At 40.4% G+C, this 27,950-nt stretch overlaps 1 protein-coding gene across 3 annotated transcripts in view; it reads right to left on the bottom strand.

Moving 5' to 3' along the window:
- Positions 1-27,950, bottom strand: part of ATP8A1 (ATPase phospholipid transporting 8A1) — a 210,943-nt gene that overhangs the window by 140,354 nt on the left and 42,639 nt on the right. For 2 of the 3 annotated variants that reach the window (XM_034770949.1, XM_034770950.1), the window contains exons 5-9: positions 23,113-23,158; positions 16,689-16,729; positions 15,219-15,292; positions 9,205-9,274; positions 7,070-7,197 (exon numbers count right to left, since the gene is read on the bottom strand). In XM_034770949.1, the coding sequence (XP_034626840.1) occupies positions 7,070-7,197; positions 9,205-9,274; positions 15,219-15,292; positions 16,689-16,729; positions 23,113-23,158 (359 nt within the window). Of the gene's footprint in view, positions 1-7,069; positions 7,198-9,204; positions 9,275-11,417; positions 11,492-15,218; positions 15,293-16,688; positions 16,730-23,112; positions 23,159-27,950 lie in introns of all 3 variants that reach the window. The other variant, XM_034770948.1, reaches the window with a different exon arrangement.

Below are 27,950 nucleotides of genomic sequence, written 5' to 3'. Positions count from 1 at the left end.
CACGTTTTCTGATCCCTTCTGGAACTGCTTTTTTCCCCCTGGATTAAAAAAATCAGTGATATAGCTCTTGTTCCACACAGCATTGGAGCATTTGGACACTTTTAAGCCAAGGCACTCACTTGAAAGAAAGTGAATGAGGATATTTTTTTCTTGAATTGATTGGTCTCATCAAGATAAAATGTAACTGCTCGTCTCATACCTAGCATGTGCCATGCTTTGTCTTTTAAATGTTGAGATCTTGCGGACCTTGTTCTCATGGAAGATACAGTAAGAATCATATTTTCCAAGAGCAGTAATTTTGGAGACTTTTCTTGCCAGCATCATTACCAGCAGGAAGCATGTCTTTATGCAAAGGAAGAAATATACACTTAGCTATTGATTTGGATGGATAGGCTGCCCTAGGCAACCTCAGTGTTATAGCTACTCTACCAGAGACTTGGATAAGCCTGTGTGTATAATACTGTTTACTGCAGAAATAGGAGCTGTGATGGTGGGGAATCCATTCCCTTTACATTGTGGCAGCCCAAATGTTTCCTGCATCATTAGAAGATGGTAGCTTTGTTCATGATTTTGGGGTCCAGACTACAAAAGGAGGATTTATTTTCACCACATGAAATTTCTACTGCTACCAAATGAAGGGCTTGACTTGAATATGAAGATACATTTTTGCCAGATCTACCAATGTTAGCAAAGCTGCTGAAGAGACTGAATGCTGTGATGGAAGTTAAAGTCTCTATCCTGAATCCTGTCATCTTCATTAATCAGTTAAGCCTTAAGAGGTTTAAGACTACACAGACTCTTTCTCATCTTTTCCTTACTATGAAGGATATGGAACAGAAACCTAATCATCTTCTATAAACGGATTCTATTGCTTTTAGCTGTAGGAGGTGCAAGATTTCCACCAGGATGATTTTGTACTTACCTGAATGAGAAGTAGGATATCCTGCCTCTTAGATCTATTTCTGGATCGAGACAGACTCTTTACAATCATACTGTTTGGACTGGAAGACCGATTTGGAGTCATTCCTTGAGCTGAGCTTCCCTCAATAGTTTCAGACCCTGGTCTTACCTATAGAATAAGTGTAGTCCCCTCTCTCTCTCTCTCTCATACTTTTATTCTGCATATGAATGAAGGAAACTTCTGCCTTTGTACGATGACTTGTTGTCCTTCTTGATCTTGGACTGAAGAGCAAACTCTTTGATTTGTATGTGTTAAATACTACTTCACCAAGCTTCACCTTGAACATGACAATTTTGAGCCACAAAGGATTTGCTATGAATAGTTATCAATTGTTGAGTCTTAAGCCAAAGTTGGGGTCTGACTACCAAGTTAGTAGCCAGATATCTCACTGGCAGTCTCATGGGGTCCATGAATTCATCCATTATAATTGTAGTAGCTAAGGATTTTCTTAAGTATTGTATTGAATTTGTCCGGTTTCTGGGGGTTAAGATTTTTTAGGTCTCTGCAACAGGACACAATGGCGCTAGCAAAGCACATTGTTTCCAGTAGGGCTGTAAGGCTGCTGAAGACGCTTTGAAGTCACTTCTAGACAGGAAGGTAGACGCTCCAGTTAGAGGATTATTTAAAATGAAATCCATCCCCATCAACCTGTCTTTTTGCCAGAGTTGAAACTACTGCATTGATACTTGGGAGGATGAAGTCTGAACCTTTGGGTTTTATGATCCTGTAGAATTTCAGGGCTTAGTGACCAACCCTTTTTCCTTATCAAGTATTTCCTATTCCTAACTAATGCTCTTCAAAGGAGAGATGAAGCGGGATGGTAAAGTTGTTTTTGTTTTGGATAGCAGGTATTTGCTTGTGATTTTAACTTCCTCATCCTATTTTTTTGGCCAGATTTTAATGGTGGCCACCATCTTACTCCTCATGGTTTCAAACATGTCTGGGGGACAAACTTTGCAGAAGAGGCTAGTAGGTTTCCTCCTAAAGCTAGCGTGGAGTTTTCATGACCCAAAGTCAAGAGCTCCCCTCCTCTTTGAGGGAAGAGCCAAAGCTCATGGAAGTTGAAAAAGATCTGCAGTGCTTTTTACCTTCTTTTGTGGGGTCTCCCAAGTCAGGTCACTGGTCTCTTTTCTTTTCTGTTGTTCCCTTTTGGGCCTTACCACACTAGGTAATGGCACATCATATCATCTGATACATAAGTAGAGGGGCAATGTAAGGAAGCATCCCCAGAGAACCCAGATCTTATGATTGGGAAGAAAGGAAGGGAGAAAATATGCCATGTACTTTCCAAGTGATTCAGACACCCTTTTTTTAGAATCTGGGATGCGTCTTCCTTTATAGACTGCCTGAGGACAGTTTTGACTTACCCTTGACAAATTTTTGACTGACAGTATTTTGCCAAATCCCAAGAACTGAAGAGGGCTGACTTGCCCTTGTGGAAGTGTCTTCATTGGAGTGTTGCTGGTTAAAAGAGGATTCAGAGGTCAACAAGCCATCCAACTTTGAAGGCCATCCTGAGGCATAACAAGGGTCCACAGAGTGGAGTTATTGTGGTGGAGCTCCACTTCAGAGGCTACTGAGAGGATTTCCTCGTCAGTTGGAGCACCTCTTAGCTCTTGCCTTTGCCCTCTTTGGCTTGCTCTACCATAGTGGGGGAAAAAACAGAAAGAAGGAGCCCATCGGGAGATCCCACTCAGGGACTGGAGTCCCTGAAATTTCTGCTTTCTAATGGAGTGGAAAAAAGGGGGGAAACATTTTGATCACTGATGCCCCCAAACCAGCTCAAAAAGCTAAGGATTGTAATTGATAATGTGGGAACATCAAACTGTTACTCCAGTTGCCCTGTGAGAGGTACAGAATCTGGCACAAAAGCAAAAGGGGCCTGACCAAACCCTTAAAGCTGGTGGACAAGTCTGACCTACTTCTAGTATTTGCAGGAAGACGTACAAAGCAAATTTGTTACACCAGGGAAGAGGTCAGGATCCAGAAAAAAATATTTACCTATAATTCTTGTTCTCTGAAGGTACATATTACACTAGAGCCACACTTTTGGAACTATCCTTCTGCACATAAAGCTTGTTCCAAAAACTCCAAAATTAAATTTCTGAAATATTAAATCGCTTTACCAGCAGATGGCATGCTGCTACATGCTGTTGAGCCATAACAGCCAGTAGCACTTTCAACATTCTGCTTTAACCAAATTAAAGAATTTTTTTTAATGAAATTTAGAACAAAAATACACTTTTTTCCTGACAGGAAAGAGGATGGATGTGTGGATCTATTATAATGATTACCTTCAGAGAAGCATTACACTAGTCTACAATTTTTGAGAAGTCGTCTGCTTCAGAGATAAAATGTGTTATTTATTATGTATTTTGATGTGCTGAATTCAAATATGACAATTAAAATAACTGATTGGCTACTGTTTCTAAGATATTTAAGTTTTTACATTTTATGTCTATGTATATTGTGTAGATAGTAGAGTTTTAATCATAAATTGTAAACCTAGGTCTTTTCATGTGTTTATGGTTGCTTTACATGATAATATTTCACCTGTCCTGTTTATGTAACACTTTAAGAATCAGCAAAAGGTTTATATAAATAAAATTTATTATGAAACAAACGGCAAAAATCTATTCTGTACATAGTTTAGTCCTATTCAGTGTCTACTCGGCGCTTCTTGGCTTGTCTTTTGTATTCATTAAATGGAGCATCTCTTGTCACTGGCCAGCAATAGTCTGCAAGCATTGATGGGCTCCATTTGCCCTGATAGCATTTCTCCACTGTTGCAATGTCCTGGTGAAATCGCTCACCGTGCTCATCGCTCACTGCTCCGCAGTTTGGTGGAAAAAAAATCTAGATGAGAGTGCAAAAAATGTATCTTTAGTGACATGTTGCAACCAAGGTTTTTGTATGCCTTAAGGAGGTTTTCCACCAACAACCTGTAGTTGTCTGCCTTGTTGTTTCCGAGAAAATTTATTGCCACTAACTGGAAGGCTTTCCATGCCGTCTTTTCCTTGCCACGCAGTGCATGGTCAAATGCATCCTCTCGAAGAAGTTCACGAATCTGAGGACCAACAAAGATACCTTCCTTTATCTTAGCTTCACTTAACCTTGGAAATTTTCCACGGAGGTACTTGAAAGTTTTGTCAATGGCCTTGACAAAGTTCTTCATCAGACCCAGCTTGATGTGTAAGGGTGGTAACAAAATCTTCCTTGATTCAACAAGTGGTGGATGCTGAACACTTTTCCTCCCAGACTCCAATGACTGTCAGAGTGGCCAATCTTTCTTGATGTAGTGGGAATCTCTTGCATGACTATCCCATTCACAGAGAAAACAGCAGTACTTTGTATATCCAGTCTGCAGACCAAGCAAGAGAGCAACAACCTTCAAATCGCCACAAAGCTGCCACTCATGTTGGTCATAGTTTATGCACCTCAAAAGTTGATTCATGTTGTCATAGGTTTCCTTCATATGGACTGCATGACCAACTGGAATTGATGGCAAAACATTGCCATTATGCAGTAAAACAGCTTTAAGACTCGTCTTCGATGAATCAATGAACAGTCTCCACTTATCTGGATCGTGAACGATGTTGAGGGCTGCCATCACACCATTGACGTTGTTGCAGGCTACAAGATCACCTTCCATGAAGAAGAATGGGACAAGATCCTTTTGACGGTCACGGAACATGGAAACCCTAACGTCACCTGCCAGGAGATTCCACTGATGTTGTCTGGAGCCCAATAGCTCTGCCTTACTCTTGGGTAGTTCCAAATCCCTGACAAGGTCATTCAGTTCACCTTGTGTTATGAGGTGTGGTTCAGAGGAAGAGGATGGGAGAAAATGTGGGTCCTGTGACATTGATGGTTCAGGACCAGAAGTTTCATCCTCTTCCTCTTCCTCGTCTGACTCAAGTGAGAATGATTCTGGTGCATCAGGAACCGGCAGTCCTTCTCCGTGGGGTACTAGGCGTATAGCTGATGGAATGTTTGGATAATGCACAGTCCACTTTTTCTTCTTTGACACACCTTTCCCAACTGGAGGCACCATGCAGAAGTAACAATTGCTGGTATGATCTGTTGGCTCTCTCCAAATCATTGGCACTGCAAAAGGCATAGATTTCCTTTTCCTGTTCAACCACTGGCGAAGATTTGTTGCACAAGTGTTGCAGCATATGTGTGGGGCCCACCTCTTGTCCTGATCTCCAATTTTGCAGCCAAAAGAAAGGTGATAGGCTTTCTTAACCATAGTGGTTATACTGCGCTTTTGTGATGCAAAAGTCACTTCACCACAAACATAGCAGAAGTTATCTGCACTGTTCACACAAGTATGAGGCATCTCTACTCACTTTGGCTAAACAGAAATGTGTCCCTTTGCAAAATCAAACACTGACAAATAAGAGAGCACGACACTGTATGATTTCTAGAGCTGATATAGGGCAATTTGTTCAGCAGAGTGATGTAAGCTTCGTTATGATTGCATCATCCATGACTTCTAGGAATAACATGATGCAATTCATATCATGTATGACGCAATACCAGCTTCAGATTGCATCCTTCATTGTTTTGCCTAAAAAGCAAGTACTGTCCAAACCCAGTCATAGATTTATTCATAGATCCAGTCAAAGATGTATTTTAGTCATTTCTGGTTTAAATTGAGATCCCTTCCCTTTATAAGTCACTTATCCTCTGCCATTCTCAAGTCAAGGGTCGTATATACTGACCCAATAGCATATCTTGAAAACTAGAGCCAATCAACAATTTTAAGCATCATTTTCGTTCTCAGTGACCCAGAATTAGTAAAGTTTGACTACATTTATTTCAGAAGCATTTTGGCTGTAGAGCAGTGTTATAGGTAAGTGTTTTGCTCTTCAACGACAAGTACAGTAGAATTATAAAAGATCCACACTCTTGCAACTGAAAACTCCAAGAATGCATCTGTAAGAAATCAGTAAATAAAAATGAAATATAAACAAAAAATTGTTAAAAATTGATTACAGGATCAACCGCCTTCCCCCAGACAACTTCTTAAATGAAACACATTATCACTAAATGTAAACAGGAAAAATATTGTATACAGAGGAATAAAATACCTCTCAAACTTTCAACTATAGAAACAGAGAGCCTATAAAATAAGACTTGGGGAAGAGAAAACTGGGCTATTCTGAATGTAGAGGTTCATTTTGTCACACTAATAAGCCAGACTTGTTTTTACACCACAACAGACTCCATATTACATTTTGTAAGCATCATGTATCTTGGGAACTTCCATTAAGCTACTCTGCAAAACTGTGTATTGAAACCACACTTAGACTATTTTTAGATAAATACCTTTTGAGTTACAATGAAAAAACAGGCAGACATTCACACCTTGGCTACACTTACCCGGTAGTTCGGCGGCGAGCGATCGAACTTCTGGGTTCGACTTATCGCGTCTTGTCTGGACGCGATAAGTCGAACCCGGAAGTGCTCGCCGTCGACTGCGGTACTCCAGCTTGGCGAGAGGAGTACCGCGAAGTCGATGGGGGAGCCTGCCCGCCGCGTGTGGACCGAGGTAAGTTCGAACTAAGGTACTTCGAACTTCAGCTACGTTATTCACGTAGCTGAAGTTGCGTACCTTAGTTCGAATTAGGGGGTTAGTGTAGACCTGGCCTCAGACACAGTTCTCTTGAACACAATTTGACTTAATGTGTTTTTGTCAAATTAAACAAGAATTTAGATGTACACACTAAGGGATTTGGTCCATTCCAGACACAACCCAAGAGACCTTTTTATATCCAACTTGTAGAATAGAGATTCCGCAACTAAAGCATGAGGGAATGGAAAAGATTAGCAGGATGAGTGATTAAGATAGATTTCAAAAATCATCTTTGGAATGAATTTATAATTAGCACTGCTTTATATTTATATTATTAGTATCTGAAAGTTGCTTACTGTATGACCTAAAGTTCCTGGCATCACAAATATAACCTTTCACATTAGAATCTCAGTTGAAAAGGAAGCTTTGTTAGCTGAAGAAGGACTCCGCTATTTGTGCCACAATTCAAGCAATTTAATAGTAGGTTTTAAAATATATTGAAATGTTTTACTCAGATGTTTACGTACCCATGCCCATCTAGTCTGATATTTCCAACAAAATCATAGAGATGTCGATTTGGGCTTTCACATTCAATTCTGCCCAAAAGTATCATCAAACTGTCAATGTCTTTTATATCCGCTGTCAATGGCAAACCCTGTAAACAAAGTTTGTTGTAACATTATATTATAAAAGTACTTTACAATAAACACAATATAAAGTAATAAGTTAACCTATATATTATACAATAGATCGTCTGGCATTGCACACATTGCACAGCAGGGGAAGGGACCTTCCATGTTGGCCTCCATGGAAGGTCCCAACAGAATGGCATCAGGGAGCAAAGGCTCAGCTCTTGGCCAGTAATATGGTAGCACAAGCTTCTTGAAAGAGACCTGGACATCAGACAGTGGAGGTGGCCCAGTATGGAGGAGAATGCATTCCACATCCTTCAAAAGGCTGATAGTCAGAAAGAGAACATGATGCAGATCTCTTAAGAGAAATTCTGGGGTAGTCAGGCTGCCACTCATGTGCAGTCCTCCTTCACCATGCTTTCCCTCTCCAAAAAAAAAAGCAAGATAAGGCTTAAGAAGTCGCAGTCTGGCTCTATAGCTTGGAATAGATACGATTTAAAACAATTATCACCATGTCATTAGTTTCTAGAATGAAGTAATATATGTACAGTATGCATTGAAAATTTTATTGATACCTTTATATTTAGGAAGCTTTTCTACATACATACATACAATAGATTATGAAATTCACCGAAGACAAATGTAAGGTACTACACTTAGGGAAGAAAACCCAAATGTATAAATACAGAATGGGGGATAACTGGCATGGCAGCAGCACTGCTGAGGAGGATCTGGGAGTTGTGGTAAATCACAACCTCAGCCTGGGTCTAATTTTAGGTTGCATTAACAGAGGCACAGCATGCAAGTCATGGGAGGTGACAGTACCGCTCTACTCAGCGCTGGTTAGACCTCAGCTGGATTACTGTGTCTAATTTTGGTCACCAATGTATAGAAAAGATGTAGATTAACTGAAAAGAATCCAGAGGTGAGCGACAAAGATAATCAAAGGGATGGAATGCAAGCCATAAGAGCAACGACTGAGGAACTGAGTATGTTCAACTAGGCAGGGGATTAGACACTAGATGACCCTGGCAGTCCCTTCTAACCTTATGATTCTATTTCCATAAATTTCAAAATCTCAATTTCATCTCTAGAATACCTCAGCTGCTTACACACAGCATCAACTATCATTTATATACAGGTGACTCAGCTATCTCTCCACTCTTGCACTCTCTTTCTTTTTTCAATCTCAAATTCAAAGTAACTAAAAGCGAACCTTTTCCTATCATCTCTCCATTACTTCCTTTCTTCACTATTGTTAATAACTTCATTCTCCTAATCACACAAATTTACAATCTGTGTGTCATTATCTAAATTCCTCCATCTCACCACATTTCCATACTGTCAACAATTCCCTCCCTCTCTCTACAAAATCTCAGTAATCTGACTACCTTTCTGACCCTCTAGTCAAAATTCTTGTCTTTGTGTTGATCATCCCCTACATCACTACTGCAATTTCCTCACTATCTGTTCACCCGTATCATGGTCACCTTCAAGGCTCAACTCTGCTCCCCTCCTCTCTCTACCCATTCATTTTGCATCACAAGTACCTTTGTAGCCTACTCCTAACTTTTTGTCTTTATGCTTTTTTCCACACTATCCTTTAAGCCTGGGGATGAAATTTTCAAAATTGCCTAAGTGACTTAGAAGCCTAAGTCCATATAAAAAGCTATTTAGATACTCAATGAGACTTAGGTTTCTGAATGCCCATGTTATTTTTGAAAATAGAATGTAGGGCCTAAAAATCTTTAATATCTGCCCCTTAGGCTTCTAAGTCACTTTTGGGCTTTTGAACATTTTACCCTTTTACTCACTAACAAGCCCACTGTGAACCTCTTTACATTCAAATCCCTCTTTAACATTCACCACTCTGTGAAATCTGTCAGAATTAAGCCTCCTAAAACATGCTTTCATATATTTCTTAATAAACAACAGTACATCCTTATATTGAAATAACTGTACACAGAAAGCAGACAATCAGATATTTAAAATATCTGTAACTAATATATTGAAAACATATACAATCTTACCTGTCGAATTTTTAGGTTTGTTTCCCCATCTAAATTTGATGTTTCAATGTAGCACATGGCTTGTGGCTCACTTATTTTAGAAAAGAATAAAGCAATTATCTTTTAATATATCACAGTAACAAATATAACAATTTACTGACATGTAAAAGCTCTCTGTAATCTCCTAACATATAATTATATATTACATTTCCTTTAATAAAAGCCTTCAGATAAAAAAGCTCCTAGGGACAAATAGTTGTGCAAAATTATTAAGTCATTCACATTTTCAGAAAATGTCTGCCATAAATATATCAAAACTATGAAGAAAAATGTGTATATATAATTGGAGTTTTCCAAAAACTTAGAAAGCTTCCTATTTAAGGTTCACATGTGCTCACAAATTTACATTTAACAGCTGATCAGAATATTCCAGATATTTCAAGTTCATTTACAAAAGGTCTATTAGTATATTTCTTTATAACAGACATGTACAACTGATATACTGCCATTGAGCTCCCAAAGATGTCTTGCCTCTTTTTATGTAAACCCTGTTCTCAAAGAATGAGACTACAAGTTTGAGTTTATGCAAGATATTGCAACTGGAGTCATGCATTTATTCAGACTTATGCTGATAAGTGGTTGATACCATACCACCCCGTCATGTATTGTAATTATACCATATTACCTATGTCAACAAACTTAGGCTCTTAAATATTAACTAATAAATAACAGTAAACATTTGTATACCACTTTTCATTCTTAGTAAGACATTTTCAGATAGAAATTGAGTAAACATTATTAGTCCCATTTTATAGATGGGAAAATTGAAGCACAGAAACATCAAGTGACTTGCCTAAGGTCACATGGTGAGTAAGCAGCAGAGTCAGGAATGATGGTTCAAGATTTCTGAAATGTTTTACTCAGCTGTCAGTTCCTGGACAGGAGCACAGAATCAATAATTTAGATCTGTGGTAGAAATTTAGCTTTGTTTTTGTAAGGGCCCAGGAAGTCATTAAAAACACTGGAAGTAAATAAATAGGAATTTAATCTCTACTGTGATTTGCAATCTTGTAGGTTTTAATAGAAAACGCTTTTACTCTCCTTTTTTAAAGAATTAAATTGGAATTTCAATATTATTATTAAATAAATACATATAGAAAGTTTAAAGCATGTTTTCAATCAATGATGAATAGTAGCCAATGTGTCATTAACTTTATCTTGCGGCAAATATTCTGAATTCTTTAAAATGTATTGATTACTTCTTCATATTTTGACTGTATGCTAGTATTAAAATATAACATTTAATTATCACAAACCTCTTATTTTAAGATTGAAGAAACACTTCAATTACTCATTGATTTTTTTCTTGGGCAACTTTTCTAAGAATGTAAATGACAGACTTCCATTTAGACTGTTTTTGTATAGCTGATTCAATAAATGCATGTGTCTAATTCTAGCATTTTTCATTAGTTTAACAGTCAAAAATAAACAAAACATTTATGAAGCACTTTGAAAAAGCTAAGGCAGCAAAGACATTACAAATAAGAGACATGCAAAATAGCAACCATTTTAGTAGAATGCAAAATAAACAGATTACAGTTAGATCAGGGCAGGCTGTTTGATTTGTTAGTGAAAAACAAAACAAGATGCAGCCACAATACAAACACTAGTATACAGCTGAAGTATATCAAAGTAACATGCAATTTGTCACTACACACAAGAATGGAGCTATTTTTCCATCACATGCAGGACAGAATGTGCAACATCCAATTTTGTGCAGAGGGTCCTATAAAAATGTATCAAATGTTAATCATTTGTTATATTATATAATTTATTGAAAACAATGAGTTGTCTATGGTTCAAATGTATTCCTCTCAACTTGCCTAAAGTACAACACTGCAAAGTTATACTATGGTTTCACAGTGACAGTTTGTTTTATGAAAATTTGCTTAAAATTTTCCGTGAATATAATACAAAAATATACTAGGGAGGAGTGAAACACATTTTCAGTATTTGGGAATGCTACCATACATTTATACATTTCAATAACCTACACAAATATCTTTATGAACTAAATCTTTTCTACTTCTATAAAATTCACCTCTGTAATGTGTTTGTTTTAAAGACAGTTGATATATCAACATAGCTATGCAGACAAAAACTGAACTACATTTTTCAAATTTGGTACATGAGGACCCACATACACATTTCATGTGCAACCAGTTTATTCTAACCTTGATGACAGACTGATGAGATCAGCTGGGAGATGCTCCCCATTGGTCACTTTCACTATTTCCCCTACTGCCACCTACATATCCCAGTTTAAAAATGATTAGAACAGAAAAATGAGTAAAGGGAATAAATCAAATGGACAAAGACAAAAAGAGACAAAGTCTGAAATTATTATACAAAACAATACATGTTAATAGACACGTTTGATGACAATTTTTTCAAAATCCATTTAAATCAGGTCAGAGAGCAGAAGACAACATATAAATTGCTGCTCAACCAGCTTGCTTTACTTTAAACACAAATTCTAAGTTTCAGAAAAAATGGATAATGAAGTTAAAATAAAATGTGAGCATACTATGTTCTCAAATCACTGCTTATATAAAGGTCCCAAAGCAGAGGTACAGTAGAATTAGAAGTAATATTCAACTTTTTCTGAAAAGGTAGGAGGACAAGAATCTTTACATGTAGATAAAAAGTCCAATTTAATTAGCATCCAATCATAATTTATAAACTTTGATTCTAAGTATTATTGATACCCAAGTATTATAATATCCAAATACACTTAGTACGGTCTCTATACTGTATGTTTGTACAGTGCCCAGCACTGCAGAGCTTTGCCTCTAGGAGCTACCATAATAATATTATATTGCTTGGAAAATAATGACCATTTGACAATATTTTATGTATCTTAATATACAGACTGGATATATCTTTTTGCGACTGAACTGACAAATTCAGAGTGGACTTGCATCACAAAGGCTCCAGCAAACAGAAAATGGACAAAAGACTAATGACTTAAAAAAAAAAAATCAGTATTCTGATCTCTGTTCAACATATAAAAGCCAGGAGCTATTTTCTTGTTTAATTTTAATATAATATTAATTGCAATAAATTATTTTTTCATAGCTGTTTTGACAATTAAAATGAGAAGTTCATATCATATACAGAAAAAGAAAAAAAAAGTCATTTTAAAGGTAAATCGTTATTACGTGGCTCTTTGGGGGAAAATCTGTCTCCTCTCCCTAATTTTGTGACAGGTCATTTCTTGTATTAAACAATCCATAGATTGTAATTAAGGAATATACTGTCTGTCTCTCTCTCTCTTTTTGATTTTAGATTATCATTAGGAAACGGTAGTCTTAACTGATGATCTACACTAATAGAAATCCCAAATTTACAACAACTCAACTCCTTCCAACCCAACCACCTTTTATAGACTACAAAAGATCCTAATCTTGCAAACACTTTATGCACATGCTTAACTTTAGGCACAAGAACAGTTTATTAACTTCAATGAATTAAGCACATGCATAAAGTTTAACTCCAAACATGCACAAACACTCTTTTAAGTTATAAATGCTTCCATTATAAATGCTAGCCACTTGCAAGGTCCTTTACAGTCAATCCCCACCTGGCCTATCATCTCTCATTCGCGATCAAGTTGTCAACTTAGACTTAGGGTTTCTAGTGCCTCAAGGCACATGAGGCAACCCATTTTGCCCACTGTCTGTCCAAAGCAAAATGTTTGACTCCATTATAAATTGTCTCCATGATGGCAACATCCTTCTGGATCGTCCTGAAATAGATTGGTCTTTGTTGTCCATGTCTTATCTTCCTTTCAGGTGGAATCTAGTCTAAGATAGACCTTATGCTTCTGCCTCAGGGTAGAGTGCTGACATGGCCGATCCACTATAGCTGTTCCTGTCTGATCACTGAGTCCATAGTCTGCTGACCCATGCAGCACAACACACTTCCAGATTGTACAACCAATCTCTCCAATGAATTCCCAATATTGTTCTCAAATCAAAGCCAGTGAAATGCATTCAGCTTCCTGCCACATCATCTGCCACATTTCCAAGGCATACAGTAGTGCAAAGCTACCCTTTAATCAATCTACAAATCCCTCCTTAAAAAACTCTCCTTTGCCATGATTCCTACCAAAAATTTGACAGCTGTTAGGCTGCTAGTGTGCCGAGATCATTGCCTATCGTGCGGACCAATATTGCCCGTTTACTTGTACTTACACCCCTTCCCCCCCAGCTTTCTGCATCCATTTGTTGTCTCTTGGTTTACAGACTAAGTTTATTTGGGCAGGAACAGACTTTTTGTTCTGTGTTTGTAGAGTACCTAGCATCCTGGTCCATTACTAGGGCTCCTAGGCCCTATGGTAATACAAAAAATAAACAGTATCAGAAAATAGATGCATACAACTGCAAATCAAAATACATAAATTATTCTGAAGCATTTATATAATTCTTATTTCAAAGTATTTGTTAGAATACTGCAAATAGCGCGTGACCTGATCAAACAGATTCTGAAAAAAGTGCATCTTTAACATAGTAAAATCTGGATTTCATAAATGAAACTGTCCAAGGAAATGATGATAAACAACCTCTAAGAATATTCATTAAAATAAAAATAATTGTTTATGCTATTTATGATTTTATGCAGCGTTGATGTTATGATTAATATAGAGTTTTTGTTTCATGTTTGAAGACAGAAGCTTTATATAATTTGAAAACTTGGTTTGAATATACAAATATTCTATTTAACTTCTACATATTAAAGAATAAAAATAAATTCTCTGTTCATAAAAACATCATATCATAGGTAAAATTTCATGATAATTTGGTGGTTACTCTGTTATGGTCAAATTTACTTTTGTGTTAATTTACACTATCAAAATTAGCAACTATTCATAAAACAGACTTTTGTTGTATGAGGCAAAATATCAATGTATCTTTAAAAATGACAGAATTTGTTATGAATATAGTGAAAAGTTAATTTGGCTAAATTCAATAATAGACATATAGTCAAACATTTAGATCCATGCATTATACCAAACAACAGAATTAAGTTTAAATGCATTAAAGGTCCTGGTAATATAATACCCCTAGGGCAGGGGTGGGCAAACTTTTTGGCCTGAGTGCCACATTGGGTTTCGGAAATTGTATGGAGGCTGTGCCTCCCGAAACAGCCAGGCATGGCCCGGCCCTACCCCCATCTGACCCCACCTGCTTCTCGCCCCCTGACGGCCCCCCCAGACTCCTCCTGCCCAATCCAACCTCCCCTGCTCCCTGTCCCCTGACAGCCCCCAGAACCCCCGCCCCTGACTGCCCCCCCGCCGCCCCATCCAACCCCTCCTCTCCTTCCTGACTGCCCCCCGGGACCCCTGTTCTCCGCCCTCTGACCGCCCCGACCACGATCCACACCCACACCCCCTGACCCACCCCCCGAACTCAACTGCCTCCTTACCGCCCTGCCTGGAGCACCAGTGGATGGCGGCGCTACTGCCATGCCGCCAGCTGGAGCCAGCCACGCCACCGCGCAGCACAGAGCACCAGGTCAGGCAGGGCTCTGCAGCTGCGCTGCCCAGGAACTCTCAGCCCCGCCACCCAGAGCATTGCGCCAGCGGCGCAGTGAACTGAGGCTGCGGGGAAGGGGGAACAGCGAGGAAGGGGGTAGGGGCTAACCTCCTGGGCCAGGAGCACAGGGGCTCGGCCGGAGGGTCCCGCGGGCCATAGTTTGCCCACCTCTGCCCTAAGGGATTAGTACACCCCTCAATGTAATTCTAACAAAACTGACAGATACAATTCCTTTTATTTATTATATATGCCAAGCATGAAAAAGTGTTTAAGATTTTAAATACCCAAATACAGATTTTTTTTTCAATACTAAATGTAAAATGATGGGAGAGGTAAAGAGTATTTCTGTTTATTTCTTATTTCCTTGGAGCAATCACAAAATTAATGCAGGGTAGAGAAACCAGCCTCTACATTGTAAGCATCAGTGGGCATCTCTACCTTGATGAGAGAAGTACAGTGTCAGCAGGTATATACTCTTTGCCTTTTATTATAACTATATCTCCAACATCTACCTGTAAGAAAACTGGGAATTGGTTAACAGTCAAACACACATCTATCTCTAACTTTTACGCATAGGTAAATTCTCAATTTGCCAAAAAGACAGTTAAAAATTTAGGCAATGATTTTCAAAAGAGTCTACGGGTATTAGGTGCCCAAATCCCACTAAAATAAGGCCTAGTATCATTGTATTCCTGGCATTGAATATATTCCACTTTAATCGCCCTTGATACTGGGAACTCTTATTATCGTTCTATAGTCAGATTTATATTTAGCCTAGTTACACAAAAGGAAATCAGTTTCCCTAAACTCAGAATTCTGTGTATCACAGCAGATGCCTGCTCCTGGTTCCAGCTAATTTGTAACCCATGCAAAGAGATGTGAATCTCATGACGTTAAACCTTTCCTGTTTGCAATTAGATGATTCCACAGGGGGGGAAAAAAGATCTGATTGGATCAAATTTACTGAAACCTCAGGTTACACAGATCTATGAAAGCTGGGTTTTTTTGACAAACATTTGCTAATAAAAACATAAGAACAGCCATATTGGGTCAGACCAAAGGTCCATCTAGCACAGTATTCTGTCTTCCGACAGTGGCCAATGCCAGGTGCCTCAGAGGGAATGAACAGAACAGGTAATCATCAAGTGATCCATCCCTTGTTGCCCATTCCTAGCTTCTGGGAAACAGAGGCTAGGGACAACATCCATGCCCATATTGGCTAATGGTCATTGATGGACCTATCCTCCATGAATTTATCATCTACTTTTTTGTATCCTGTTATAGTCTTGGCTTTCACAACATCCTCTGGCAAGGATTTCCACAGCTTGACTGTCCGTTGTGTGAAGAAATACTTTTTGAACAGAACTTTTGAATGTTTCCCAGCTTTACCAGTACACTGCTCTATTACCTCATAACAATGCCTTAAGTTTTTAGTATTTTAAACACAAGGTAAGCTTTGCAAAATATGTTAAGTAAATTTAAAAACATTTTTACTAATCTTTGCTCACTATATAAAAACTGAGCTATTTTCTTGTCTATTAATTTTAATAATGCTAAAGGTACTTGTACAGATATCCCATATGCCAGTATCCCAAAATCTGAAGACATTCAGGCAAAACATTCATTGAAATATTATTCAGGCAGACCTTTCACTGAACTATTAATGACAGTTTTGCCTGAATGAGGAATTTGGTTTTGGCCTAAAAGTACATTTTACTAAACAAGCTAAATTTAATATTCTAGAAAGTGTTACTAAAAACTGAACATTTTAATGCTTTCCATCATACTTGTAAGTTAATTCATATGACTGTCATTTACTCTGATATAAAATATAGAAACTGTATCAAATGATAGTATAAACATAAAATTTACATCCCTAAAAACAAAAACAAAAAACCAAATACACACCTTTTCCCAATGGACAATCTCCCAAGCACCATTTCTCAATACTGAAAAGCAAAGACACATAATTAGACTGTACAACAGTCAAACTTCTGTTTATAGGTGACACTCCTCATGTGTTGACTGTTACTAAAAATCATGTGTATAAAATAGAGCAGTATATTCACATGACATTTTACTAAACACACATTCACTGCTATTTCAGGTCAAGCATAGAAATACTAGTGAATAATTGCAGATACAACATAATTGGCATCATAGAAACTTGATGGGATAATTCATATGACTACAAGAAGGCAGACTTTAGCTGCATTTTCTCTTGTTATCTTTCCCTCCTCATTTAGTAATGGACCTACCCTGTCCCTGGGTCTTCCTCTTGCTTGTATTTGTATTTGTAAAATGTTTTCTTGTTACCCTTTACGTCTCTAGCTAGTTTAATCTCATTTTGTGCCTTGGCCTTTCTATTTTTGTCCTTACATTCTTGTGGTGTTGTTATTTTAAATACTCATCCTTTGTAATTTGACCTAGTTTCCACTTCTTGTAGGACTCCTTTTCAAGTTTCAGGTAATTGAAAATCTGGTTAAGCCAGTGTGGCTTCTTACGATACTTTCTATATTTCCTACGTATTGTTATAGTTTGCTCTTGTGCCCTTAATGTCTCTCTGAAAAACTGCTAACTTTCCTGAACTCGTTTTTCCCTTAGACTTGCTTCGCACGGGCACTTACCTACCAATTCTCTGAGTTTGCTAAAGTCTGCCTTCTTGTAGTCCATTATCTTTACTCTACTGTTTTCCTTCCTACTGTTCCTTAGAATGATGAACTCTGTCTTTTCATGATCATTTTCACGCACGCTGCCTTCAACCTTCAGATTCTCAAGTAGATCAATTCCTCCCTGTTTATCATAAACTAATCCAGAATAGCCAGTGCACAAGTCACTTTCTCCACCTTCTGTAATAAAAAGTTGTCTCTAATGCATTCCAAGAAGTTGTTGGATAATCTGTGCCCTGCTGTATTATTTTCCCAACAGATGTCTGGGTAGCTAAAGCCCTCCAATCACCACCAACTCCTGTGTTTTGAATAATTTTGTTAGTTGTTTAAAAAAAGGTCTCAACCATCTCTTCTTCCTGTTTAATAGACCCCCTACCATGACATCATCCTTGTTTTTAACCCCTTTTATCCTTACCCAGAGACTTTCAACAGATCTGCCTCCCCTTTCTGTCTCAGTGCAAGTATATACATCTTTGATAGCAAGGCAACACCTGTTTTCCCTGCCTGTCCTTCCTGAACAAGCTGTACCCTTCTACACAAATATTCCCATCATATGAATTATCCCATCAAGTTTCTATGATGCCAATTATGTTGTATCTGTGATTATTCACTAGTATTTCTAGTTCTTCCTGTTTATTCCCCATACTTCTTGCATTAATTAATTACAGCATAAAATGTGTATGAAGCAGAATGAAATAAAAAGTTAAGGAAAATTAAGACATATTTTAATATGAGATTTGATGAGCGATGCTTCCAAAAATATTAGATTCTAGAAGAAACATGATCTGAACTGAAATCTTATAAAATTACTATAGGAAACAATCTCAAGAATACTCTCTGATAAAAATGCTGACATGATTTTCTAGTGTACAGAAGAACCCAATCAATTGGCAGTTTATAAACACAGATAAAGACATGTTCCCTGCCCTGAAGAATGCAGCATTTAAAAAAACAAAACAAAAAAACAAACAAACAATCTAAATTACTGGACAATATATCAGGTGAGGTAGAGTGTGGGCATTACTAATGAGAAGAGAATAGGTATTATTTTGAAGAACTGGAATTTAAGTAGGGATTTGAAGGAGAGAGAATGCAAGGCAGAGAGGGAAAGGAAGACTGTTCCAGATATAAGGAACACCATGCTAGAAGGTTCCAAGCTGAGACTGGGAAATAGGGTAAAATGAAAGAATTGGGCACTGGAAATGGAAAGGAGGAAATAAACGCAAATATGTTGGTATGGCAACATTATATGAGGCCTAATAAGTGAAGACGAAAAGCCTGAATTTGATGCAACAGGAGACAAATACATTTTAGGTTTTCAAAGAGGTGGATGATATGACATAACTTTTGATATAGTATTTTGATTTGCCTGGAGATGGAAAGCAGAGAAAGCAAGAAGGCCAAAAGAAGGCTGACATGTAAGATGGCCAAGGCATGAGACAAGGTTGCTGCAATGGAGATAGCAAGGAAAGGTGGATTTTGGTGATACTGAAGAGGAACAAGCAACAAGATTTAGCAACCATCTACATATGACAGGTCAACTAGGCTGCAGACCTGGGAAATGAAGAATAACATACCTGTCAACTGAGATAGAACAGGGAGGGATCCTGGTGAAGAACTGGACTCTAGGATAACAAATCTGGCCTTGAATTCAAGAACAACGGTGGCTCTGACATGTTCACAAGGTCAGGAAATCAAGGCCTCCTTGGTTAATCGGGGGGCTACTAATATAATTGCGGCTTCCTCCTTTCTGATCCTCCGTATTACACTGGTGATGTTGAGTAGTGAGAGGAAAGCATAAAGTAAGCCCTTTGGCCACTTGAGCGACAGGACACCTATGACAAGAGCATCTATGCCTATGCCAGTTTTCCTGCAAACTACTGGTGAACCTTCTAGTTTCCTTTGGCTGCAAAAAGGCCCACAATAGGAACTCCATATTTTTTGATGATCAATCAGAAGGATTTGTTTTGAAGACCCTATTCTGCATCATCAATTTTCCTTCTGCCCATTCATTCGGCCTTCACGTTGCTGGTGACCTTTGATATACAAGGTCCTGATAGACCATAGATGGACCTCCACCCACTACATCAATGATGCTGCTTCCTTTTATAGATCCCTTGATCTAGTATTCCCCAATGGTGTATGTACACCATTTATGTATTGTCCGTTATTGCCAGAACATAGCCATTTGGCAATGCTGGGTCCAGTTGTTGAACAGCCTATATATATTGTTCTCAGCTCTAGAAAATGTATGCTTTTCTTTCATTCCAAGAAGGACCATGTCCCTTGAGCCACCAACTTCTTGGATAATGCTCCTCACCCTTCCAGAATGGCATCAGTTGGTATGACACACCTCTCTGGCTCCAACATGGCCAACCCCCCCCCCCCCCCCCGAATCTCTTTGGACTCATCACCATCCAGGGATTTCAACACTAGTGACAGAATGTTCACTTTCCAAGATGGAAAAAAAATGGCAGGGAATGGCCAGCAGGAAACTCTGGAGAGTGCTTATATGCATTCTGCCCAAGGCACTATCCCAGTGCAAGACATGATCATCCCCAGATCACTAATTAGGGTGCCTACTGATGTCCTTGGGCACCTCCTCGGGAGGGTAATCTGTTCTAGTTCCATCTTTTGGCTGCCAGAAAGATTTTGTGGGCCTCTGTGTCTATCAACATTCCAAGATGAATTAGGCACTGAGATTCTTGACGATGACTCTTCCCAACATTTAGATCTTGAACCTGTTGGATAGTTTTTTTTTTTAATTTCTGGATCAATTCTCTCTTCTTCCTCCTTAGAATCTTTTCTAATGCACTCATCTGACAAAATACCTAAGTATCTAATCATCTTTTGTAACATCTTAAATGATTCAGCTGAAAAAAGATCCTCCTGCTTCACTTCATCTTGTGATTCATCCTCTGAGACAAAAAGAGTTCACCTTCCTTCTGTAAAGAAGATCCTGACCTTCCTCTTGACTTCTTTTTTCTTCTCTTGGACTTACACTGAACAGATTTCCTAGCCTTCCTTTGGTGATGCCCATGAAGATGAGGATGAAAATGAATTAAATGAGGAGGATGAAGAAAAAACAGACACAAATAATTCTATTCGTTTTATTATGCTTTTTCTTCCCATGTATGAAAACCTTGTGAACAGGGCCTTTAGCTTTGGTGCCATCCAGTAATGAGTTCAAGGAACTACTATCCCCAGAAGAAGGGATAGTAATTTCTGGAAGTAATTTATTGAATCCCGTTTCCATTTTTAAAATTTGACTCCTTTTGGGAAGGTGGGGATTGGAAACTTGAATCAGATGAGGAGTCCTATGAACCTCTTCTACTAACAGGCATCTCCTTATCTGTGTCCTTTTGAGAGCAGATAGAATGCCTGTAGGAGATACTGCACCTGCTGCCTGGAACTCACAAGATGGCAGCCTCTGAGGTAAAGTCTCTTTTTACACCAAATTCAAGAGCTCCAAGAGGGACTTTCTTCCTGAGGGGAAGATTCTCTTCTTTTCCCCTCATGCAGAATTCTTAACTTCCTCTAGGAATAAGGGAAGAAAAATGAACTACCCAACCAAAAAAAAGAAGAACAGGAGTACTTGTGGCACCTTAGAGACTAATAAATTTGTTAGTCTCTAAGGTGCCACAAGTACTCCTGTTCTTCTTTTTGCGGATACAGACTAACACGGCTGTTACTCTGATACCCAACCAAGGAAGGGAACGGGGAAAGGGGGGAGAATGATTATGAGATCTGCATTGCAGGAGGATATGCATCCAAAACAGTCTTACCGGCTGCTCCTTGCTCTGTCTGTGGTGTATTTAGCCAGTATCAGTTATGTTTTCCATGTGCTGGGCCACTGCCCTTTGATGTAACAACAAAGGCTCTCTTCATTTTTCTGCCATCCTTTGAGACATTTGCAGCATGGCTGTCAGATTCCCTGCTGGTAAGGAATGCCTGAGGAACTGCCTCCTGGTTTCCGGGTAAGGTGGTCAAACCCAGTGGATGACCTGGCTGATGTGCACAAGGCACAAACCTCTCCTTCTGCATCCTCTGACAGGAATAAAGAGAAGGAGGAACACAGCTGTGGTCTCCCATTTGGGCCTGTCTCAGCCATACTCCTAGCCTGTTACACAATCAGGTGGGGAGAAGGGGCATAGCAGCTCTGTGGTAACTCCAGGCAGCAGACAAACCAGCTGTTCATGTTTATTTGGTGTGTGTGTGGCTTTTTTAAAACCCTCTCTCTTGCAGTACGTGCTAGATTCCATGGCTCTGCCAGTAGCTACAGGAGACAGAACAAAACTTGGGGAGTCCCTCTGGAAGATGGGGGCTAGTCCCTTGTCAGCCACCAATTCAGCTTTGATTCTGACCTTTACAGCTACAGAAAGGCAATGTCCCACATTAAGGAACTGTGGATCTAGTCATAAAAAAAGGAAAAGAATCTGATCTTCTGCTTGCTTGGTCTGTGGAGCTTCAGAGTCAGTCAGGAACTGCAGTTTGGGGAACCAGGGGATGTCTTCTGGCTCAGGTACTGTTATGCCAGTGGGCATCATGCTCTGGTCAACTGGCTGGTCTGTGGCATCTGTGTCTCCAGTTTCCTTGGTAAAGTGTTGTCGTCATGGTGATCTTGGGACAAACACACTTTTTCCTCACGTTCTTGGTCTAAACACGTTCTTGGTCTTCTAAGGTTCAAAATCAAGAGGTAACATCCCACAAAATCTCTTTGGCAAACTTCTAGGAAAACCAGGAGATCACAAGTTTTGCACCCTGCACAGCATTGTCCAATCCTGTAAAAGTGAGGTGAGTGTGACTATATCCATCCTTGAGGCCGTCCTTCCTAGAGAACTGCTTCTTTGTCAGATCCACAAGTCCACGTGTTTCTCCCAGTCAAGCAATAATAGGGGAATAACAAGAGATGACGACTCCATCAGAATTGTTTCAAACTCCTTTTTACTGGGTCAACAGTCAGGGACTATAAAAGGCTTCGTGACCATCATTGTTCCATGAATTAGAAAAGTTGTTCCTTACTCATCTACACATCTTATGCTTACACTTTCTCAAGGCTGTAAGACTTCATCACAATAAGAAATTACAGAACTGTCACCCTGTCTGGGAAACTGGGGAACTATGTGTAAGGTTATCAATCAAACTTTTTTTATAGTAGTATTTTTGTAGACTACCGTACTTGTATTCAAAGGGTTTATTTTGAACATTTGTTCAGCTTTATGGATAATGCCCTCTATTCCAAATTTATATTTTAATTTGTGATATAATACTGTGGTGTTCGAACTATTTCAAATTTGTAAATTCTAAACATTTAGATCCCACAGTTTAAAATTACCTCCACAATTGCATGCCTATTTTCACATAAAATTCAGTAAATTGTGTGTACACAAAAACATCTGGAGGTATAAGTAGCTATTTGCATGGGAAACTGTGGCACACACATAAGAGAGAAATGGATGTGTTTTGCAATGTGCATGCATGCACACACATACAAATCAGGTCTTTACATTCTAAACATCTAAAAGTGTAAACTTGTATGCTTTTTGATTTCAAACATAATACTGACAAATCTGAAACCAAAGAACCATAAAGAAATACACACAGCATTCAGATTGAATTTTTTCTTTGCTGCACAATTTAGAGATTTTTTAAATGGTTCCTACCTTGCGTTTGTTTCTTGTTCACTGCATTATCAGCTTTATGTCTTTTCTGGAATAAAAATGCACAACTGTTAATTGAATTAAAATAGTTATTTTGTTAACAAGGTAAAATGTACCATTAAGAAAAAATATTATGCACACACACTTCCTGTATTCCACTCCACTCTCACAAGTGAGCAAAAAAACAGGCAGGATTATTTCAAGTTGTTGTTAAACAATTTTTGGATCCAAAAGTTTAGGTGACGTCTGATCAAAATAAAAATTCTAACAGAGTATGGAGTCTAATTCTCCCCTAGAAGGAATAAGGTCTGGAAAAGAGACTAATGGCTTGTCTATACTGCTGCACATTTCAGACTATGGGCGCATGACTAGGAGTGCGTGCCAAGTGCTACACTGAACTCCCCCATATGGATGCTGTGGGCATGACCAAATTGGTTCCTAGTTCACATTACTGTAGTCTTTTTCAAACAGGACTATTAATGAGAACTAGGAACCTTTTAGTTTGCACCTGCAGCATCCACACGAGGGAGTTACAGTGCAGCACTTTGGTGTGCACTACTATTCACACCCTCATAGTCCGAACTATGGGACAGTGTAGGCATAGCCAAATAGATTAGTTTAGACAGAACTCACATTATTTTAGGCAAAAATTTTGGATCAGGACAGAATACAATGAAGGCAGACATCTATCAAAATCTGCAATTCACTCACTCTTCTTGTAGATGTACTGTGATTAAAAATGCCATCTCTAACCGGTTGAATACTGTGCTCTCCCAGAGCTTCAAAAGGTCCATCCATATTCTTCGTAAGCACTTGTCAGGGACTGCAAGTCTTGTACCTGGGTCCATGGGAGCTAATGAAAGCTCCAACCTGCTACCCAGCAATCTGCTAACAGTTGCTAGAGCAGAAGCTGAAACCCAATAGAGGAATCCAGTCCTGGAACTTGACTGTCAGGATGCTGGGGATCTTGACTGGTCCATAGCTCCCATATAAACCCAGCATAGGAACAGGAAATTGTCCATGCAAGTGGGATCTACCCTGCTCTGGACTGTGTGACTTGTGCTTCCTGTTTAGCTGGCTTGACTTCCCGGTGTATTGACCTAGCCGGACTCTAGTTATCCATCCATGGTTCTACTTTCAAGTATGTCTCCTCCCGCTGATGTCCTTGTAACCTGATCCTGCCTGCTTCCTAATGCTCAATTCTTGGTTTGCCCTCTGACCTGTCTTGGACTCTGACTTCCTGCTATCTGACTTGGCCTGCCTCCCGACTCCTTTGACCACTAGGTCAGACTGCCCATGTCCTGGTCATAACAGAACTAAATTGAGATCCCATTTTGCGACAGGTTCTCTGACAGACATTAACCAGTAACCAATCACTGAAGGAATCTTCTGATGAAGGATGGCTGAGATGATGCACAATGGACTTTGATCAGTGACAAGGTACAGTAATTAGTCCAAAAAGAACGGTTACTTAGAACCACAGTTACTGTGGTTCTTCGAGATGTGCTGTCAATACATATTCCACTCTTGATGCATATGCCCCCTATGTGTGTCAGATCCTTTCTGACTAGCAGTATCTGTTGCAACGCTGACTAGGTCCCTGATGTTCTCTTGGCTACCATAGCTGAAGGTATAAGGGGCAGGAGGTTGCAACCACTACTCAGATCCTTCACTAATAAGAATCCTGAAAAATGGGAATCCAATTAACAGGGATGCAGGGCTGGTTGAGGAATCTGTGTAAAACACCACATCTCGAAGAAAAAATGGTTATTCCCCTTCTCATAAATGTTGTTCTTTGAGTTGTGTTGTTCATGTCCATTCCAATCAGGTGTGTGTGCGCGCATGTGCACGGCAGCCAGAAGATTTTTCCCATAGCAGCATCCGTCGGGTAGGTCTGTGCGCCCCCTGAAGTCGCGCCTTCATGGGTCTCAACATAGAGCTCTGCCGACCAGCCACACTCTCAGTTCCTTCTTGCCGGCTACACCAACAGCGGGGAAGGAGGGTGGGTATTGGAATTGACATGAACAACATGTCTCGAAGAAAACAGTTACGAGAAGGTGAGTAACTGTTTTTTCTTCTTCGAGTGCTTGTTCATGTCAATTCCAATCAGGTGACTCACAAGCCCAAGTTTAGGTGGTGGGGTTAGAGTCTTCCACTGATTGGAGCACTGCTCATCTGAAGGTTGCATCGTCTCTGGCCTGCTGGGTAATAGCATAGTGCATGGCGAAAGTATGGATGGAGGACCACTGCCGCCCTGCAGATTTCCTGAGTGGGAATCTGAGCCAGGAACACTGTTGATGAAGCCCCCGCCGTGATGGAGTGCACAGTGATTGGAGGTGCAGGAACACCTGCCAGGTTGTAGCACTCATGAATATAGGACGCTATCCATGATGAGATGTGCTGTGATGTCACAGGCTGACCCTTCATTCTGTCCGCCACTGACACGAATAACTGGACCGATTTTCTGAACATTTCGTTCTCTCGATGTAAAAGGCTAGCGCCCTGCGGACATCCAGAGAGTGGAGCCTCTGTTCCCTGCTGCTGGAATGAGCCTTACGGTAGAATATCAGGAGAAAGATATCCTGGTTGATGTGAAACTGCGACACAACTGTTGGGAGGAAAGCAAGATGAGGCCTGAGCTGAACCCTGTCCTTATAGAACATGGTGTAGGGAGGCTCTGATGTTAGGTGCCTGAGCTCAGACACACTGCTCGCCAAAGTTATCACTACCAGGAATGCCACCTTATAAGAGAGGTAGTGCAGGGAGTATGTCACTAATGGTTCAAAGGAGGGTCCCATGAGTCTAGAAAGGACCAGATTGAGGTCCCAGGCAGGGACAGGCTGACTGACATTAGGGTATAGCCTGTTGAGCCCTTTTAAGAACCGGCTGACCATAGCGTTAGCAAACACGGAGTGGCCCTCTGTGCCTGGGTGGAAGGTCGAGATGGCAGCTAAGTGCACTCTTAGGCCTGGTCCCCACTAAGCCCCCACTTCGGACTAAGGTACGCAAATTCAGCTACGTTAATAACGTAGCTGAATTCGAAGTACCTTAGTCCGAACTTACCGCGGGTCCAGACGCGGCAGGAAGGCTCCCCCGTCGATGCTGCATACTCCTCTCGGCGAGCTGGAGTACCGGCGTCGACGGCGAGCACTTCCGGGATCGATCCCAGAACATCGATTGCCTGCCGCCGGACCCTCCGGTAAGTGAAGACGTACCGTTACTGATGACAACAAAGGCCACAGTTGCTTCAGATGGAGGAGGTAGTCCAGAATAAGTGTCACTGAGGATAGCGCGGGGACAAATGGCACTGCGCCGACCAGACTGAAAATCTCTTCTACTTGGCAAGGTGCATGGCTCACGTAGAGGGTTTTCTGCTGCCAAGGAGAACCTGTCTAAACTGGTCTGAACAGGAAAGATCCATCAGGTTCAACCATGGAGCTTTCACACCGTGAAATGAAGCGTCTCAAGGTTTGGATGTTGAAGCCGACCTTGATCTTGTCTCAGAAGAGACCCAGGAAGAGCGGCAGGGTGATCACGGCTTCCACACACGTCTAGGAGAGATGTGTACCAGTGCTGACGGGGCCAGGCTGGTGTATCAGTATGACCTGAGCTCACTCACTTGTTCTCTCCAGATCTTGAGGAGTACCTTGTGAATGAGTGGTATGGGTGGAAAGGCGTATAGGAGAGAACCTCCCCAATGGAGGAGGAATGCATCTGTGCTGGAGCCCAAGCTGTGATTTTGGAAGGAGCAGAACTGCTGGCATTTTCCTGTTGTGTCGCATGGCGAATAGTTTTATCTGGGGAAAGCTGCACCTCTGGAAGATTGAAACCGCAACATCCAGGCAAAGGGACCACTTGTGGCTGTGAAATGACCTGCTGAGGTGGTCTGCCAGCTCGTTCTGTACCCCAGGGAGGTACGACACTTGCAGGTGTATCGACTTCTGTTCTACACAGAAGTCCCACAGCATGAGGGCTTCCTGGCACAGGGGAGAGGAGTGTACACCCCCGTTTGTTGATATTGAACACTGTTGTTGTATTGTCCATCACGACTGATACTCATTGTGCCATTAAGTATGCCAGGAAGGTCTGGCATGCTAGGCACACCACTCTGAGCTCTCGGAGGTTGATGTGGAGGTCCACCTGAGATCAGAGGCCTTGAGTCCTGTGGTCTCCCAGATGTGCTCTCCAACCCAAGTCTGATGTGCCCATCACTAGCGACAGGGATGGCTGCAGAGTGGCGAAGGAGACCCCTGAGCATACCTCCTGAGGGTTGAGCCACCACAGGAGGGAGTCAAGGACCGGGCGAGGCAGGGTCACAATGGCGGGCTGGGCCATACACTGATGCAAACCACGACTGAAGAGGTCGAAGCCTGAGTCTGGCATGCTGCACCATGTAGGTACAAGCAGCCATGTATCCAAGAAGCTTCAGACAGTTTCTTGCTGTGGTGGTGGGAAATTGTCTGAGGCCTCGAATGATATCATTCAGGGCCTGAAACATTGTTTCCAACAGTATGCCCTGGCTTGGATCAAGTACAGTACTGCCCCTATAAATTCTATCCTCTGGACAGGGGACAGAGTTGATTTTGCTTCATTTAAAAGAAGATCCAGGTTGTTGAAGGTGGCTCTGATGAATCTGACCTGACCTTCCACTTGGGTCCTTGAACGGCCCCTGATCAGCCAGTGGTCAAGGTATGGAAACACCTGTACCCAATGCCTGCGCAAGAACGCGGCGACAACTGCCATGCACTTGGTGAAGACTCGAGGTGCTGCTGACAGGCCAAACAGAAGGATGGTAAATTGGTAGTGGGTACTGTTGACCACAAACCTGAGGTACTTCCTGT

Source organism: Trachemys scripta, chromosome 5 (genome assembly GCF_013100865.1).
Source record: "Trachemys scripta elegans isolate TJP31775 chromosome 5, CAS_Tse_1.0, whole genome shotgun sequence".
NCBI classification, from domain to species: Eukaryota; Metazoa; Chordata; order Testudines; family Emydidae; genus Trachemys; species Trachemys scripta.
This window is presented reverse-complemented; position numbering and strand designations above follow the sequence as displayed.